Source organism: Argiope bruennichi, chromosome X1 (genome assembly GCF_947563725.1).
Source record: "Argiope bruennichi chromosome X1, qqArgBrue1.1, whole genome shotgun sequence".
Lineage (NCBI taxonomy): Eukaryota > Metazoa > Arthropoda > Arachnida > Araneae > Araneidae > Argiope > Argiope bruennichi.
Window position 1 is genome coordinate 8,925,411 of NC_079162.1, and position 19,016 is coordinate 8,944,426.

Below are 19,016 nucleotides of genomic sequence, written 5' to 3' on the forward strand. Positions count from 1 at the left end.
AATAAAAATACTTAACACAAAAAGGCTTCAGCTTCTTCAATCAAACATCAAACATTCAAGATGGCTGCTTGCATTTCTTTATTAGAACATGTTTCACTGGTATACAAGTATTGTCATTTCAAAATTTCAATCTTGTTGCTTAAAATGTTGAAAATATTGTATGGTAACAGACATGACTTAATGTCTGGACAGCTGTATTTAATTGGTAAAAATCATCTATTCTTCTTAAAAGGTTATTAAAACCTTCTTTATAACATAATTAAAAGTATATCTTACAATAAAAAAATATGTCAGAATAAAAATTTTAATTTTTGGAAAGTAATGCAGCAAAAAACATTTTGAGTTTTATGATTTGGACAGCTGAATTTTTGTTTCCTCTCAACTTCTTTATTAGAAAAAAAAATAAAAAATCAGATGAATTATTTTAATTTTATTGTTTCTCCACTGGAAATTGCCTGCTAAAAAGCATGGTACAAAGAAAAATCATTTAAACTTTATAACATCTTGTAAAAAAAATGTGTTTCACATGGACAACAAATGGCACCGAATTTTGAAAATGACCCAGGTATCTTATCCCTGCTTTTTTTCATTACATGGTATTAACTCTTGCTAACCATCCACAGTAAGGGAAGTATCCTCGATTCCTGTTCTAAATTTTATATTTTTAATATTCTCGTAATATTATAAGTTTGAAAGTTAATGTACATCTGGGGCAGATTACTTATTATTGGAAAAGTATTATTTTTTTTAATTGCTAATAGAAATTTGCTGTGACACATATAAATCAGTTCTCCCTTTGAGTATTTTGTATCATTTGAGTGAAAGGAATAATGTTCCAGGCATGGCTGGGTAATGAAAGCTTTTTAATAAGTGCATTAATCTTTTCATTTATTTGTGCATGATTTGCATTTGGTGGTCATTTGTTTTCATTCCTTGATTTTATTTATATTTGAGAATTTGTCTTGTCTTTATTGAAGTGGGAAACATCAATTATTAAATATTATGTTTTGTACACAAAGGTGTCTGTAGCAAGATAACAATCTAAACAATTTATACCTGTTAAATTAATGCAATTTTGCAACTTTAAATAAAATGTAGCCACTGAAAAAGTTAAAATTCAAGTTAGAAGTTCTGGAATAATTATATTAATAAAATTTACGATGATTCAATGGTTTTATGTTGTGTGCTATCAAATACAGCTGCAATACATTGCTTTACATTGTTATATTCTAAGGCTAATTAATGTATATATATATATATTTGTTTATTAGCAACTATCAAAACAGTCGTCCAGTGATGATGATGTTGTGTGTATATGTAAATACTGTACGTGCCTGTCATGGTGGCAAAATATCAGCATGTTTATGTCACTTTTCAAAACCAAATGCAGTGAAGTGATGAAAAAGTAATACCATATCTTAGGTGCCATTGAAGAAAACTAGGAAAAATTATATATACTTGACCTTATAACTCTATAATCAAAAACCTTTTAGCACACTCACATTTTTGTAGTATTCTCATGAATACAGGATCATTTGATCTCAGTGTACTAAACAGTCACTTTTTATTGACTTTTAAAAAGAAGAGTTGTCTTTAATGTATGTCTGTTTCTTTATGCAAATAAATTGTGTTTGAGATACAAATACAGTTTTGAAAATCTGATCCATCATGTTTTCAATATTTATGAGAATATTTACAAGATCTCTTAACCTTTGCTGTTTGTATTCATATTTTATCATAACCATAATGTAAACTGTATCCAAACACCTAGCACACACATGGCAAAACTACCTCTTCCCTTAATCAAAGCATGGGCCACCTCAGTTTTTTTCTGTATTTATTGCTTTTATCCTTTCTCTGGAGATCACTCATGAAGATGCAGGAACTAACAATTGCAGATTTTGAGAAATTCCCCCTAAAATTTTTGATTAAAAAGAAATAGTGTCATTAGAAAAGAAGCTATGTATAGTCTGTCAAAAAAATATTGGTACACGCCACAAATTCACAGAATTTTATGATAATATTTTTCTTAAATATACAAATGAAAGCAAAACAAAGAAATAAATATTTTGATACATACAAATAATAATGATTCAAACGAAACTATCATATTAATGCAATTATGGTTAGAATTTAAAATAAAAGTCATCAAGTAAAAAAAAAAAAAAATCAAAAAAGTATTAGAACATTTTTCAATAAATTAAGAAAAACATTGCAAGCTTTAAAGTTCATATCTTGATGGGCTGCATTTGCTTTTTATAGCCTCTCATAGTCTATTTGACATGGGTTTGACCAATTTTTTGCAAAATGATCCATTAATTTTAGCCCTCACTTTGACCAAATGTTTTCTTAAATCCCGCTTGTTAGAAATTTGATATTCATATAATTTTTGCTGCAAATAGTCCCACACATGCTCAATGGGATTAAGGTCTGGACTTCGTGCAGGACTCTTAAGAAAACTTGGATAGTGGTAGAGGGCCTATTGCTTGCAAATATCAATAATTGGTCTTCTATGTTTTGGTCATTATATTGGTACAACATAAAATGTCTTGAGATTTTCAGCTTGCTTGCACTTTGCTTTAAATTTTAATTGAGAATGTACAGATAGACATGTTTATTCATTGTACCATGAATAAAATGCAAGTTCCCAACAGCAGTGCTTGCATACAATCCTAGACTATTTGATTTTCACCTCCATATTTGACAGTAGGCCATAAATTTTTGAATGCATTGCTGTATTTTGTTTCCGCCAAACGTTTTGCTTGCCATCTGATTCGAAAATGTTATATTTGCTTTCATTAACAAAAAATACATTTTCCCGAAATTCTTTTGGCTGCTTTGCAAACATTTTAGCAAATGCCAGTCTGTCTTGTCGACTGGTTTTGCTGATGTAGAGCTTTCTTTAAAGTATTCTGCCCTGATATTTATATTTTCTTAAAATATTTCTGACAGTTTCAGGATTTACAGATTTTTAGAACTTACTTTTACATTGCAGAGTCAATTTTATTCCACTAGTTTTTGGATTAATGTGAACTTGTTTTACAATCCACCTCTTTTCATGTTCATTAAATGTCCTTGGATGCCCCAATCTTTGTTTAGTTTGAATACTGTTTGTTTTCTTGAATCTATGAATAACGTTAAAAACATGTAGACTTACTTAATTTCAAGATATGTCCTATTCAGCGAACTGATTTTCCATTTTTCCTATGATTTATTACAATATTTCAAATATCAACTGATATATCTTTGTTTCTCGCCAATTTTTCTATAACTAATCTTATACATTCAAAATTTTATGTTTAAGGTTATAGTCTAAAAATGTGGTAGTAAATTCAATCCTATTGATGTGCTATATATTTGTTGAATGTCTCATTTCAAAAATGTTTCAATACTTTTTTGACCCCCTATTTCCTTTGAATCATATTTGAAAAGCTCTATCAAATTATAATTCTAAAATACCAATAAAATTTTCCTTACAAAATGTTTACCAAATATTAAAATGTTTCTTGATTCAGTTTGTTTTTATTTTAATGTGATAAATAGTTTTATAAATACCTTTATAGTTATTCAAGCCAAGTGTCCCAATAATTTTTTGAGTGACTGTCTGTGGTTATAGATTAAATTTTTATATTTTTGAGGCAGTTATTTCTAGTTTAATTTACATGTCACATTTTATTCTTGTATATAATTATTTTTCATGCACTTTATAATTTGTGATTTTTTTTTAATTAATGATTTTTTTTTAAAACTTTCTGTGGGAAACATTTGCATTATTCCAATGCGTTGTACATTTAACAATTTTTTTTAAAGAGCTTTTATTTCATAGAAATCCATTTAATTTGAACACCTAAACTACAGTACTTAATACTAGTTAATTATCTTTTTATTAGAGATACTTCAAGATGTATGTTTGCATTTTTTTTATTGTTCTCAAATCTTATGCACTAAATTTTAATGTGTATAGAGATGCATTTTTTTAACTGCCTAATTTTAGCTATTGTTTTTATAAAGCAGTGAAATAAAGAAACATTATTTTCACCGTGATATAATATACATTTTTTTGTTTACATTATGTGATATAAGATGCATTTCAAGAATTAAACTTCTATTGTTTAAAGACTTGTTTTTCATTTTATTTCCAATAGCATTATAGCTTTTATTATATCTTCCGTAATGAATATAAGAAATTCTTTTTTAAGTTAGTTAAAAGAAGATATTGTAAAATTTATGGATTAAAAAGATTTTACACAGTACTTTTTGTGACTTATTTATAACATATATAATAATTATTTCTTAGATTAGTTATATGTAAATATTACTTGTTGAAACTTACTGTCAGATGTTATGCAACAAAATTTTTATATATGTGATATTGATTGGTCTGTAGACAATTTTGAATCGAAAGTTCTGTTATTTTAGAGACTCCAAGAAGCATTTTATTATAGTCAGAATAGATTTTAAGATTCAATAGAAAATAAAAATGATTGAGATAATATAAAAAAAAATATTTAAATAATTCTATCTTAGGACCATTTTAAAAATGTTGTATGCAAATCAACAAAGATTCATTGAATTTCAAATCATGGAAAAAAGAATACCAAATTAGTAGTTGATATTTTTATTACATTCAGATAAAGGAAAACTTTAAATTAGGTATATGGATGTTGAGAAATTGCCTACTGTGTGTTTTTAAAAGTCCACGATTGTTAATTGGAAAAACTGATTAAGCCAAAGCGGTGAAAGTGGAAGTGTTATAATTTGGAATCAACTGATAAAAAAGATTGATTACATATATTTTAAATTAATTATAAAAATACATTCTTGATAACTGTGTTATTCAGTATATGAAGTTAATATTTATCACAATATTATGAGGGATTCATGATTTTGTATTCACTCTTGAATAAAATTATAGTAATCCTGAAATACTTTTAATTGTAAGCATTAATTTTTGTTGTAAATTGCCAAAATTTTTAGTCAATAAAAATACTCGTTTATAAATCTTTTCTTACTGTCATTCCAGTTTTATTGCTTATTAAACTTGATTTTATTACTTATTCTGGAAAGAAAACCAAATTTTGAAGAGTGGTTTGACTAAGAATAGCATTTCCTATTTGTACAATGTATTGTACCAAATCTTCGCGATGTTATTCGATATTCAGAATTTTGGCCAATATCTTGAAGATATAGTAAGGTTGTTGTTGGTCATTTTGTGCTAATACAGGTATCTTAGTTCAAAATCACATTAAAAATATTATGTATGATTTGTTGTAGATTTTTTTTCACATTAATTTCTTAGTGCTGATATTTCTACTGCTTCTTCCTCTATGATTTCTGATACAGTGCGCAAGAACTGGTAAAATTTTACCGTAAAATGCTGGGGAAAAACTAAATTCAAGTATTTTAAACTTGAAAATAAATTATAAGGATTTGCTAACATTATCTATATTATCTGTAACTTTATTTGATATCATTTGTAGTTTAATTATATTTAAGAAAGAATTTAATGACATTCAAGAACTATTACTTATTGTTTTTAATATGTAAGTATTTCTAATTGCATTATATTTATTTTATGAGCAAGAAAAGCTTTTGAAAAATCCATTTTTTAAAAAGTACCATAAAAAGCACATTTTTATTAGTGTATTAAAAAGTAGATTTTTTTTTAAAATTTTAATTTCTTTGCATATTTTAGTCTTAAATCATAATTCAATTTTATAATATTGAAATTTTTTTTCCGGAAATTCTTTAACAGGTGTGCATATGTATCAAATCAAAATATAATTAATTGATAAACTGTTCATTAAGTGCGGAAAGTATTCTGAGAAGACGCTAGAAATTGTAAAGTGCAATTTAATAATAAAATAAGTATATGTTTGAAGTAACTCATAACACAAGATATTTATACAGTGTAGGAATTTTTTTTAGAATCAGAATTTTATGGAAATGTCTGGAATTCCCTGGAATATAAATGAAATCGTTTTCAACACTAGTTTTTAAATTAAACTATTGTGGCCGGAATCGAACCACAGGTAAATAAATGAACATTTAGATCAGTTGTGAAGTCGTAAATTAAACTGTATCAGAACATTCTGACCAGGTTGATATTGTTGGAGGGAGGTTAGCATGGCATCATATCACAATAAAATGTCTTTTATTGTATTTAAAATGTTTAATTATTTTATGTAAATATTGAAATCATGCAATAATAAAATGCAAATGAACCAATTCATATTTTGGAGTTAAAATTTGATATTATATTTTTGTTCAAACATTAACTTAATCCGTTTTGTAATTCACAACATAAATGTAATGGGAATGTTGAAGAATAATTAAAAAAAAAAATGTATTAATTTCAAGTCATACCAAATTTAAGTGATTTCAAAGTAAATTCCTGACATGGTTTAAGGAATATAGAAAATGTCAAGGGTTTTCAGAATCAGAATATAAAATATTCTTTGTTTGTAACCTTAATACTTTTAACCTACACCATCCACTGGTGTCTAGTGGCTTATTACTTTTATCAGTATGAAACAGAATACTGGTGTTACACTGGTGTCCAGTGGCTTATTACTCTTATCAGTATGAAATAGAATGCCAATGATATGGGGGGTTGTTGGGAAGCGCCTAGGCTCTGTGGCCTTTAATCTTCCGCTAGACTGAAATGATGAATGAGTGACAAACAACTTATGTTGAGCATAATTAACAATTTAGGGATTTATAAAAGCTTCAGATAGGTTTTAAATGTAGCTAGAAATTGTGAAGTGACTTGACGAAAGTTGGAAAAAAAAAAAAAAAAAGGAAAGAAGGAGAATTATATAATTCTAGATGTAGATTTTTTATTTGTCCTATGGTATTCATTGGCTATCGGCAGGTAGGATAATCACATTGGCGGGTGGGGAAGCGGGATCAAGGTATAGGGATTTTAATTATTAGTTGATGGGGATTTAAGTGCCTCTGCGAGGATCATCAATTTTTCCCAGACGTTTTCTTTTTGTTGCATTGCTGCAATGGTTCCTGGAATATCATTTATGGCGGAGAAAATCTTATTGAGTTCTGAGTCAAGTGCCACGACTTCCTGCAAGTTTCCCTTAGGATTGAAGGTCGTTTCTTCCTCTGCCATCTGCTTGTTTATATTCTTGGGTCTCGTCTCCTGGGGGGAGGGGGGCTGCCTCGCTTTTGCGATCAAATTGGGGGTGAATTTTTGTTTTCATTGCATCTGCGTAGCTTGTTCCTGGCCGGATTGATTTATTTTGGGCTACTTTTGGGTATTTGGGGCATCCTCTATAATTAGCGGTGTGGGGCCCTCCGCAATTGGCACATTTGACATCTGTTTCTTTTCCCTTTTTAGGGCAGTCTCTAGATATGTGGCTTTCTGCACAGATAACGCATTTGGGTTTAAGCTTGCAGCCCTTAGAGCCATGGTTCCATAACTGGCAATTAAAACTGGTGATTTTGTTTTGTTACGTATCTTTCGACAGTATGGTACTACGAGGATAAGAATTAGACAAAGATCGCGATGTTTGAAAAAGATATATTTTTAAAATTTATTTCTCTTTTTTAAAAGTGAGTGGTGCCGGAACGACTTCCCGGCTCTACTACGCTACTGATTGTAATGCTTTACCAGCTGAAATACGGGAACTGCTGGTAAGGTTTCTTTGTGTGCCGTTTTTACTGTAATGTGTTATCACTGAGAACACACAACTGTAAAAGATTTGGAAATTCTAGTGCATCAGGAAGTGAGTAAAAAAATCGATTGCGTAATTATATCTTGACACACATAAAATAAGGCACGTTGAAGGAAATTATGCAATAATAAAAGTTAATTCTGTTTTTAGAAATGCGTAAAATAGCATAAATTCTTAATTTATTTCTTTAGATAATACATTAATGCCATTGAAAATTAGGGAAAATTCTTGCAGCCTGAAGGGAGAAAAGTAATGATTTCCTATTTGGAGATGAATTTCTTTTATTCTTACTGCTCTTTAGGAGCAGAAATTAATACATTTGTTGTCTTATTATTCAATTATGTCGTGTTAACGTTGATGCATTTCTACAAACTACTTGATGCATACATTAGAGTTCCATGTAAAACAATCTTAAAAATCTCATGGTGATGCTGTATGCACATAGTTATCAATAATACTCTTAATAGAGTTATCAGCAAGGGGGGAGCGAAAAAAAAATCAATTTTTTGTTTTTTGAATTCCAATCGTTCCCAAAAGTTGCGTATTCCCATGCTAATCAATCGGAGAATTTTTGCATTTTATAATTTTATTGATGGTTCCCTCAAAAGAATCCAATGCCACGGACTATATTGAATTACAAAATGTAAAGTGTCGCTTTCTCTGATAATGAAAAGTTTGGCAAAAGAGACTATTTCGTCAATTTTATTTGATTGAAACTATGCCTGAATTTGAATTTTTAAACTTTCCATGCCATATTCTAGCTTTTTAAAAAGTGTCTTACTAGTTATTCCACGTCAGAAGTGTGCAGATAAGGAAACTGAGTATGTGGTGATGGGAATTTCTAATTGCTGATTTACTTATTAAATATTTTTGATTCTGAGCTTTCTATTTGACAAAAATCGGGTTTTCTCTGTTATGTTCACAATTTTAGTTAATTTTTATTATGAAGTTACCTGCCTCTTGAAATTGAATCAAAGTATATTTTGATTACATTCTTCTAATTTCTCTGTAGCATTTAGATATAGTAACTGCAAAATCTCGTTTGTGATTCTGTTAGTACTTGTTTACAAAAATTCGCATCTTGTTAGTGGGAAAATGGGTCTCAGCTGCAGAACTTTGCATACAAAAAAATTATCTTCTTGCCACTTCTGGAAGAGATATTGCGTGAGAAGATATATTATTCCCATTTGGACACGCAAAAAGAAAGTACTTATTAAAATATATTTTGGAAATATCGGTTGCCTACAGGGTTCCACTCAAGCCTATTATGTTAACATTAAATTTTCTATGACAAATAAACTGAATTTTCACAAATGCGTCAACTGAAACCAAAATACATAAGAGTATAATTTCTGTAATATGAAATTGTAATTAATTCGTATATCAGTATTTTTTACAAAAAAATATTATATATGTTGTTTTTAAAAAATAACATTTATTTGCGAGTGCATTGCTATTTTATCAAGTTTTATTAGTTCATATATTTTTACATACTTGCACGCAATATTTATATCACATACCCAAAATTAGCTTATCTGATGAGATAACTGTAAAAATTTGCTAAGAAATACAGAATAATAAAAAAATTTAAATGAATGTTTCCTGACAATTACGCAATTAATATTTTTTTTAAACAAAAAATAAAAATATTTTCATCGCAGTTAACATTGGATGAATCAGGTACAAATAAAAAAATAAATAAAAAAAAGAAGCATCAATAAGTTGAATTTAATCAAACCTATACCAAAACCGTAACATTTATTATATATATTATGAATTATATATTAGTGGAAGAAGAATGAACTTTAGTGGAAGAAGAATGAAAGAACTTTAATGATTGAAGAAGTTTTTGGATGGTTGTACAGTATACTATTATTTCGAGAATTTTTTTTCAAATTCTCAACGAATTTTTTAAACATTTTTAAAAGAATATTCCTTGACCTAACAATTCAAACAAAATTATTAACAATTCAAAAATGCAGAAGTATATTGCTTGCAGTCCTCTACATACAAATTCAAATAACAATCAATCGCACGATATTCTATATATTAAAGGAATATTAAATTGCGTAAAAAATACAAAATAGCAAAGTTTGAGGAGAATGAATTAAAATTGAACAATTGATAGCAAGTACATCATAAAAATGTTTACAAATTTGTTCATGTATATTGTTGTTTCATCTCAAAAATGAATTTAATTTTTTTCTTTCTGGTGACAAAGCTTTTATTTATTTTTGTTTTGAGATTTTCAATCAACCCATATCTTATTAAGATCCATGGAAACAGAATAATGAAAATGTTGAGCGAGAGAATAAAAGCAAGCATACTTGTCTGCATTACAGCGAAAGTATCTTGAACATAATTTAAATTATTAATTCTCTGCTTTCTAGCTATGTGCATTTTTCATCTACCTTCATTCGTTGAGTAGTGTTTGGTGATTTTTAAATTGCGAAGACCTCAGTTAGGTTTCAATTGCGAAAACGTCAATGCCCTCTCACCTTTCAAAACCAGGTTTCTTCATAAACTAAAACACTATGCTAACTTTTGCCAAAATTAACCGATTTAGTTGGTTAAAAAACAATCCTTAAGATTCCAACGACACTTATAAACAATCTAACGCCATATCTTGCCACACAGAAAAGCTGGCATATAAACGAAAGCGCGCGATATACGAATAGGATTGAAACCTGGGGGGAAAAAACAAAAAAGCTGCTAAAGCCAGGAGAATTCTTGGAGATCAGGGTTTAAATTTCATTTCTTTAGGCAAAAAAGCCTAATTATGCTCTCTCTCTCTGTGTGTGTATATATATATATATATATATATATATATATATATACACACGTGTGTGTAATGATATTTTAAAATTTAATTTAATCCTAATTAATTTCCAAAGTTTTATCTTAATTCAGCACATATTCATTCTAAAATATTCTCTTATTTCCTGATTCAATTCCACCTTTTTTATTTAATTAATTCAACAGAAGCTTTGTAAAAACGTTTACATCAGTGGTTCTCTCACTCCGAGTGAAGGGATAAAAATTTGTCGATCTAAGACATTCTTTTAAAAAAGTCCCTATAATTCCCTTACCTAAATCGACACGTATAAAGAAATCCCTGTCGGAATCTCATAGTATACAAACACTAGGAAAAATATTTTCTCTCTTGGCCTTTTTACGCTTTCTTCAGCTCTTGTGCTGTGCTGTGAACGGACTTATTTTGTCCGTGCTGCTTGTACATAAATTATGCCTCTCGGGATGGAATAAAAGTAAAGTTTAAAATTCGATCGTGTCTTCTCTGTCTTCGGCCACGTTTCTACTTAAAAAATTATCTTTCCATTTTTAGAGTCGACAAGATATCATATGTGCCAAAATTTTAAATTATTAAAAGAATTGAGATTAAATTCTTAAATTAATCGGGAGAAGTAAGCAATATGAATGACGCAACATTTCTTTCCGACACCGTTGTTTTTCGTTCCGGGTAACCGGCCACGTCTTTTCAGGCCACTGAAGTTCCACGCCAGCCGAAGCAATACTGAATACTGTCTTCCGTTCCTGACCGCATCACCGATGGCATGCTATTCCTTCCGTAACCTGTGACCTCTTCCGTCATTGCTGTTCAATACCCTTGTGTGTGTGCACCTCATCATTTCCAGCTCCTAGCCTGTGCCACATGATTCATCCAGATTCGATATTATTTTTGTGTTACATTCTCACCACATAAAATAATCACCTGCCTTTGCTCTTCAGTCCAGTGCTCAAAATTGCCTTTCTGTGATTCATCAATGAGTAATGAATGTTAAAAAAAAATCTCCTTCAGAAGTTCCCGACTCAACGTTGAAAGTTAATAAGTAAATTTAATTATAATATTATTGTTTCTTACGGAAAGTTAAGATTTATATTGTGTATTTTTATTTTATTTTGAATTGCAAATTTCAATTACTATAGAATTGCAAATAATCTTTTTATATTATTATTTAGAATATTAAGAGTTTTAAATTTTTTTTCAAATTTACTATTTAAAATAAATGCATAATATTATAGTGCGTTGCATTTGAAATTTATTTATATGCTATTAAAATTCAGAAAAATATTTACCCAAATAAATTAAATTTATCTTTATATAAATAAGTAATTAAAAGTCTTGACACATGATAGTCAGAGAAGATTTGTGAATATCTCAGAGGAACCTCTGACTGTACTTGAAACAATCCTCTCTTATCTATTTTATTTATATTTTAGTGTGCATACAAATCTTGTGAATGAAGAAAAATAATAGACCAAGGTTCATAATGGCAAGTGATAATCAGAATAATGTAAATACCTCATGTTAAATTTTTGACACCCCTGATTGTCAGTAAACTGTCCTCTGTTAGCACTTATGCCAAAATACTCTCAAATTACCAAATGCATTTTTTTTTTTTTTTTTTTTTACAATTACCCAAATATTTTTTATATTATTTATTTCCCAAATATTTATCATATGAGTATTTTGAATCTTGTGTTTATTACATTCATTTACAAGTGTTTTGTAAAAAATCTGAATCTTGCATCTATTATTTTTATTTCCAAGTATTTTATATGAAACATTTCAGTTTTACAAGTATTGTTTTCATTTCCATGTTTTACATTTGAAAATTTTGAATCTTATGTTTATAGTTTCAGTTCCAAGTGTTTAATATGAAATCTTTTAATCTTATAATTATTACTCTCATTTCCGAGTTTTGTTTTTTATTTGAATTTTTTTAATCTTTTGTTTTTTACTGTCCAAGTACTTTATTTAAAATATTTATATTGATATTTCATTTGGGTGAAATCATTGAAATATTGATATTTTATTTAATAATTTAATACTTTATTTCTAATTTAATAATTTAATACTTTATTTCTAATTTAATAATTTTGTCGATTTAGATTTCTTAACATTTAAGAATACTATACCATAGATTGTTCTCATAAAATTAAGTTCATCGGCTGAATTTCTAAAGTAAAATAGTCAAAATAACTTTGTACAATATACAGTTTAATTTATTAATATTTCGTAATTATTGTTAATTATTTAGTCCAATTTAGGTGGTTAGTCCTTTCTCTTCGCTCGTAAGAGTTAGTTTTTTTTCTTCTTTTCTTTATTATGATGATGTTGTGATAGGCGCCATCACAACATAAATTCAAATATAGCAATCTTATTGAGACGCGAGTGTTTGGTCAACCTCCCAATTCATTTCTATCTCTTTCTATTTTTATCCCGGATGTTTTGTTCTCTTTGGAAACGAATATTCCTGGGTGGGAGTAGAAAGAGAATAAGAATTACATCCCGTTTCTTGATGTCCTAATTTTTACGCCATTAACGTTAACGTTGGTTGATTGGATCATGAATTTAACTTTAATATACAGTTTTGGTAGGAAAGTCGCATTATAAAATTCACTCATCTAGCGCATTGCGTTATGATTGATTGCTTTCGTATATATACAATTCCGTATTGCTCACACTGTTTCTAAATGATCGTGTTGAGATAGACTTAATTAAAATAAATAATTTTTTTCGGATTTGAGGAGGCTTAAAATCTGTAGATTCATCAAAATCTCGATGTTGTATTTTTTTTGCAATACTTTTTCTTTGTATACTTTGCATGTGAGAAATTAAAAATTGGGTAAAGAATCGAGAAATTGTTTTGTCAGATCCGATCTCGAAGACACCATTCCTTTTTTGCTGCGACTTGAGATCATCGCTTTCTAGCTTAGTCCATTCTAGAAACTGTTTCCTCTTAAATTTCCGTGTTTCAAATAGTAAAGCAGGATGTCCCCGAATGCTGTTATTCACGAAATTTTGCCTATAAAGAAAATGTATTTTTGGCGAATATTTATTCAAATTGCATGCATATGAAGTTTATATAATTAACATAAACCTGTAAAATTTCCTTTCACAGAAAGTGGGTTCCGTTACCCAGTCTTAAGAATTTTCATTAGCATATCTCTATTTGGATCAGGGTGGCATATCTCTATTAGGATCGGCAGAATTTTCTGCTCAGAATTTATATCATGTTTAGTATTCTTTAGAGTCCAGCATTGAAGCTTTTCCAAAGAAGTTCGGAGTAAAGTTAATGTGATTGATTAAGTTAAAAGAAAAAAAGTTAGTTAAACTTTGCGATTTTAATTCGTGCTGAAATACTCGATGAATTTTTTTATTTGGTGCAATCTTGATCTAAGGTCTATGTTGGCACGTCTTTTTTGGATTATATATTCCATAATTCGGAATTAATATATTTTAAAGTATTCTTTCTTGATTTCGTTGTTTGAATTTTTTGTAAAAGTTTTCATCATTTTTATTATATTTTAAAGTTATATCTCGATGAAATTGAATACGTCAAGTGTAATCACTGTCTTAAAGTGTCAAAATTTATCGTCTGATTTGAGTTTTGTATATTGATATGCGTATATTTTATTGTTTGATTAATTGTTTGTTCATTTCGCTGAAAATTAAATTAATTATTGTTTCAATATAAAATTTCTAGAAATACCTAATTCTCTTCTTGATTTGGTATACATGTAAATTTTTCTTTAATTTTAGGATTACACTCTTACTCTTTATTTACACCAGTATTGGCAAGATTCAAGACTTGCTTTCAGCACTCATCCTTATGAGCTCACTCTTTCTGGAGAATTTGCTGCCAAAATTTGGGTTCCAGATACCTTTTTTGCCAATGATAAAAACTCTTTTCTGCATGATGTTACGGAAAAGAATAAAATGGTTAGACTTCAATCCGATGGTGAAATAAAGTATGGAATGAGGTAAATTTATTTTCCGTTTAAGATGTTCATATATTTTTTGAATTAGAATAATTCTTTTGATGTCTGCTGTTGTGTTTCTCCTGTCATCGCAAATTGTCACCAAAAAGGATTATTAAAGAATACAATTTAAACTGTAGTGGTAGAATTTTTATAAAACTACGACTGTATATTCTGGAATAATTTTTTCCCATCATTCTCCAATAAATATCACTCAAAATTTCAAACAAATTAATTTCATGATTTTCTCTCTCTTTCTCTCTCTCTCTCTATATATATATATAACTTTTGAAAGTTTGATCTGGTTTTAAATATTATAATGGTTATATATTAACAATTGCTGAGCATTAAATATGAGTTCAAGAACATTAAGTATGATTATATAAAATGACAGTTATTAACAAAATTTTATAAAATCTTATAGAATACTTTTCCTAAAATTTAATAATATGTTTTAAAAGAATGTGAAAGTATTATGGATGTATTTAGGATTTCTTTCTTACCGAATTATATTTGCTTTATAGTCCAAATATCATTTTTTTTTTTTTATTAAGGGAGGAGGGATGAATTATTTTTTTCTCCTCCACATTTTACATGTGCATTTACACACTTTTAAATTAATGGGAAATTGTTTCTTTTACTCAGATTAATTATTCATATTGTATTATTATTACATTTTTACTGGTTTGCTTTTTGGTGATCACAATAAAATTTTAAAAAAAAAAAATCTGATATAGATATCTCTTATTTCTTTAAAAATATTTCTTATGTATAGAATATTAATTATTTTTACTCTTATTTTTTACTTTAGAAATCCCAGTGTTATAATGCATGATTATAAATTTATGAATAAAAAAATATTTGTAATATTCATCTTACTTGTTAATTTGAACAATGCATATATTTGAGCAAAATTTTGTTTTCTATATGAAGTTTACATATAAAAGAGGAGATAAAAATACCATACCATTTCGTTATCATTGTTACATGTGTGATTTACATAAAAAATTATGAAATATATTCACAGAATAAGTAGACAATGGTCTCCTTGGATTAATTATGTCAGTAGCATAGTTGGTGCACCACAAGAAAAATGAAAACATTTAACTGTAACATTGATCGAACATTCTTCTTATTGCTCAGATTTAGCACATTCAGATTATTTTTTACTTGAACTCATAGAAGCATAAGAGTAGAAAGATTTTGATAGAATGAGATAGAATTTTTGCGCATTTGTCTTCTTGTTTATGCAATTTCTTTTTATCATGCAGAGATAAAAAAGAGAGATGGAGAGAGAGAACTCCCAATATGTTTGAAAAACTATGTCGATATTAAAAGAAAATATGAAGAAAAATAACATTGTATCATTTTATAAAATAATATTACAGAAGAGATCTTTTAAAAAGTTTTCATTTACATTTGATTCAGCCTTGTATTTTAATTGATAATTGAAACTTCGATTGCCATGTTGCCACATCTAAGGTGATAGACTTCTAGCATGGAACTCGTCTTTCATATGACTGACTAGAAAATTTTTTTTGAATGCAAATTTGGTGCAGTGTATATCTCTAGGATGTCTATAAATCCAGTTGTGGACTAACTGCTATCATAAAGTCCTGAATTCTCCATGGAAAAAAAAAAAGATTTGTGTAGAAAAATCATGAAAAAGTTACAAACTTCTATTTGTAAGCCACATTTTATTTTTCTTTGGTAATGAAATCTGAAATGCTTCTGAGAAAATTTTTCTGGCTCTCTTTTGAAAATGGACTCTTCTATAATGTGCTGACTTGAGAAGACACATTACTGAAAGAGGGTAAGTACCTTTATCTTCACCAGGATGTGTTCTATTTAAGGTAAAACCACCATTATATCTTTTTCAATGTGTAGAAATATTCTAATGAAAAAAGAAAGGTTTCAGAACATTCTATTTTCTGTGTAGAATTCTCCTTGTCCTGAAAGTTTCACAAACTATCCAAAGGAATTTTGTCAGGTAATTGACAAATTAAATGCTATAAGATTTAGAGACTTCTTCGTTTTCGACTTGAAGCTATAAAAACAGATAAATATTTACAACTGAGTTCATTTTTCTTTTGACTTTTTCCACTTTTCCAAGGAACACCATCATTAGCGAAAGAAGTCAGTGCTTCGGAAATGCACATCTAAACGGAGAAATCTTGCTTCTTAAAAAGGGGGGGGGGAATCTATTCAATATTTACTTTGGCCTCAATTTTAAAGAAAACAACCTGTATTTTTTTTTTCTTAAATGAACAATTTTGTTATTAAGATAACTTTCGTGTTCGTCATAAACATTTATGTGATGATATTTTCCCATGTTTTTAATATACAATTTACTTAGTTTCAAATCAATGGATTTTTCATTCTCTAAATATTTACTGCAAAAGTGAATTTTATTTTGTGTAAGAATTTATATTTTCCTCTATTTTCACTCTCTCTATATTTACTACTCTTCAGTCCAGAGTAGTTATATGTTATAAAATTATTATATGCTATTATACAATTAAATGTTGAACAATATATACGATTAAATATCGACTTAACGAATTAAAACAGTTCATGACAAAATTATTCATTTCATCCAGATTAATTAATTAGTATTATTTCTTTATTCATTTGCATTTAAACCGTTTTGCCATCCAGGAGCATTTAAATGCACTGTGAGTGCAAGTGATGGTATCTGTTGATTATGAAAAGCAAATTTCTATGTACAGATTATTGATACCAGAGAGGTTTAAATTTAGTAATTCATAAAATAACATGAAAAATAAATTAAATGGATTTTTTCAGATTATGTTTGTATTATTTTTTTCCTTAAACAGAAATTTGCCATTTAAATCTATGAACTTGTACTCTAAAAAAATTTTGATTTAAAAATAAGTTTCAATCAGATTAAAGATTTTTTCTATCCGGGTTATCAGAATCATGATATGCCACAGGCTTTATATTAAGATATGTGCATTTTTTACAATATATCTTAAATGGAATTTTACTGTTAGTGTTTTTTTATTTTGTAGTTACGGTATTATTTTTATGTATTTTTAAGTTTTAATGAAGTATTTAAGATTTTTACATTTTAAATGGTCTATTTCAATACCTTAATTATTAATTTACATCTTAATATCCATGGTAATGATGCTTTTTATAAAACTACAAATAGGTGTTTTTCTTCTCTTTCACAGCTGTCCATTATCCATTAAAAAGTTTAGATCTCCGTTTGTCCATTATTCTTTTCAATTATTCAAATACTTGAAAATTCAAATGTTATATTTGCCCAATTCCGTTCCTCACAATCGTGTACGAAGCGTACTCTAGTTTCTTAATAAGAACGTTCCGGTTTTTTAGCCATTTCGGCTGTCCTACCATAGAAATAAGTGGCAATGTTTATGCTTGTTTTGTTTTTCATCCGTATCCAGGGTAGATGGTCAACTGTTACAAACACCGTGTGTGACTCATGTAAAGCGAATATGATGGTACGTAAAAATGTATTTGGATAATTTATTATTATTTTTAATATTTACGATTTATTATGCTCTATAATCATTAATATTCTTTTTTTACAAATAATTAAATGAATATGTCTGTATTTGTGAGAGGATAGAAACGTGAAATGAAGCAAAATGGAGTCAATTCACGGTCACGTGTCATGTGCCAAACAAACCGTTTTTGTTCAATTTTCAACCGTTCTGCGCATGTCGTGATGTCTGCCAATAACGTTGATGAAACCATCGTTTAGTAAATATTACGCTAGCCGATCAATTATTAAAAAATTCTGTTTTTTTTTTAAAAAAAAAGATATTATTTTGAATTATTTAATCCAAATTTTTGTAGTTATATAATTTTATTTCTTATATTAAAATTTTAATTAGTATTTTCAATGGAATTATTGTTTTTGCATAATTAATTAACATCGCTTTTTAATTCGTTTGGTGCTGTTTTATTCTTTCCTTTCCCATATCCCTTCCTTTTTTATCCAAAGGATACATTTTGACAATGGCAGTGTCTTTGAAAAATTACATTGTGTTCTTTTTTATTTATTTAAATATTATTGAATGTTGAATTTTATGAATATAATTCTTTTTAAAAATAATTATTACTCTTAGATAAGTTAATATTTTAAAGCTTACTAATAAAATTATTACATTTTTTTCTTATGTAATTATTTTTATTAATATTGTGACTTTGATGTTTTGCTCAGAGGGAAGAACATGAAACTCAAATTAGTATATATTGAATAAATTAAGTTTACAATATCAAATTATGAAATATAAAAGGCATAGATACCTTTTTTTAAATCTATGCAACTTATGAATCAGTTATTTCATTTTAATATGTAGAAATCTTTAAAGGAAAACAAACAAAATCACATTTTCATAATTTTTATTTACACATTACAAAAAAAAAAATATATATATATATAGATAAAATATATATGATAATTATTTGGAAAAATAATATCAAATGGATGCTTTAATGCACTCACTAATTCAAAAAAAAAAAAAAATATTTACTATTTATCAACATTTATTT

General features: G+C 28.0%; 1 protein-coding gene across 3 annotated transcripts in view; it reads left to right on the forward strand.

The window, feature by feature from the left end:
* The window catches only part of LOC129958100 (gamma-aminobutyric acid receptor subunit beta-like), a 145,694-nt gene that overhangs the window by 62,222 nt on the left and 64,456 nt on the right, over positions 1-19,016 (forward strand). For all 3 annotated transcript variants that reach the window (XM_056070291.1, XM_056070289.1, XM_056070290.1), the window contains one exon: positions 14,254-14,474. In XM_056070291.1, the coding sequence (XP_055926266.1) occupies positions 14,254-14,474 (221 nt within the window). The remainder of the gene's footprint in view (positions 1-14,253; positions 14,475-19,016) is intronic.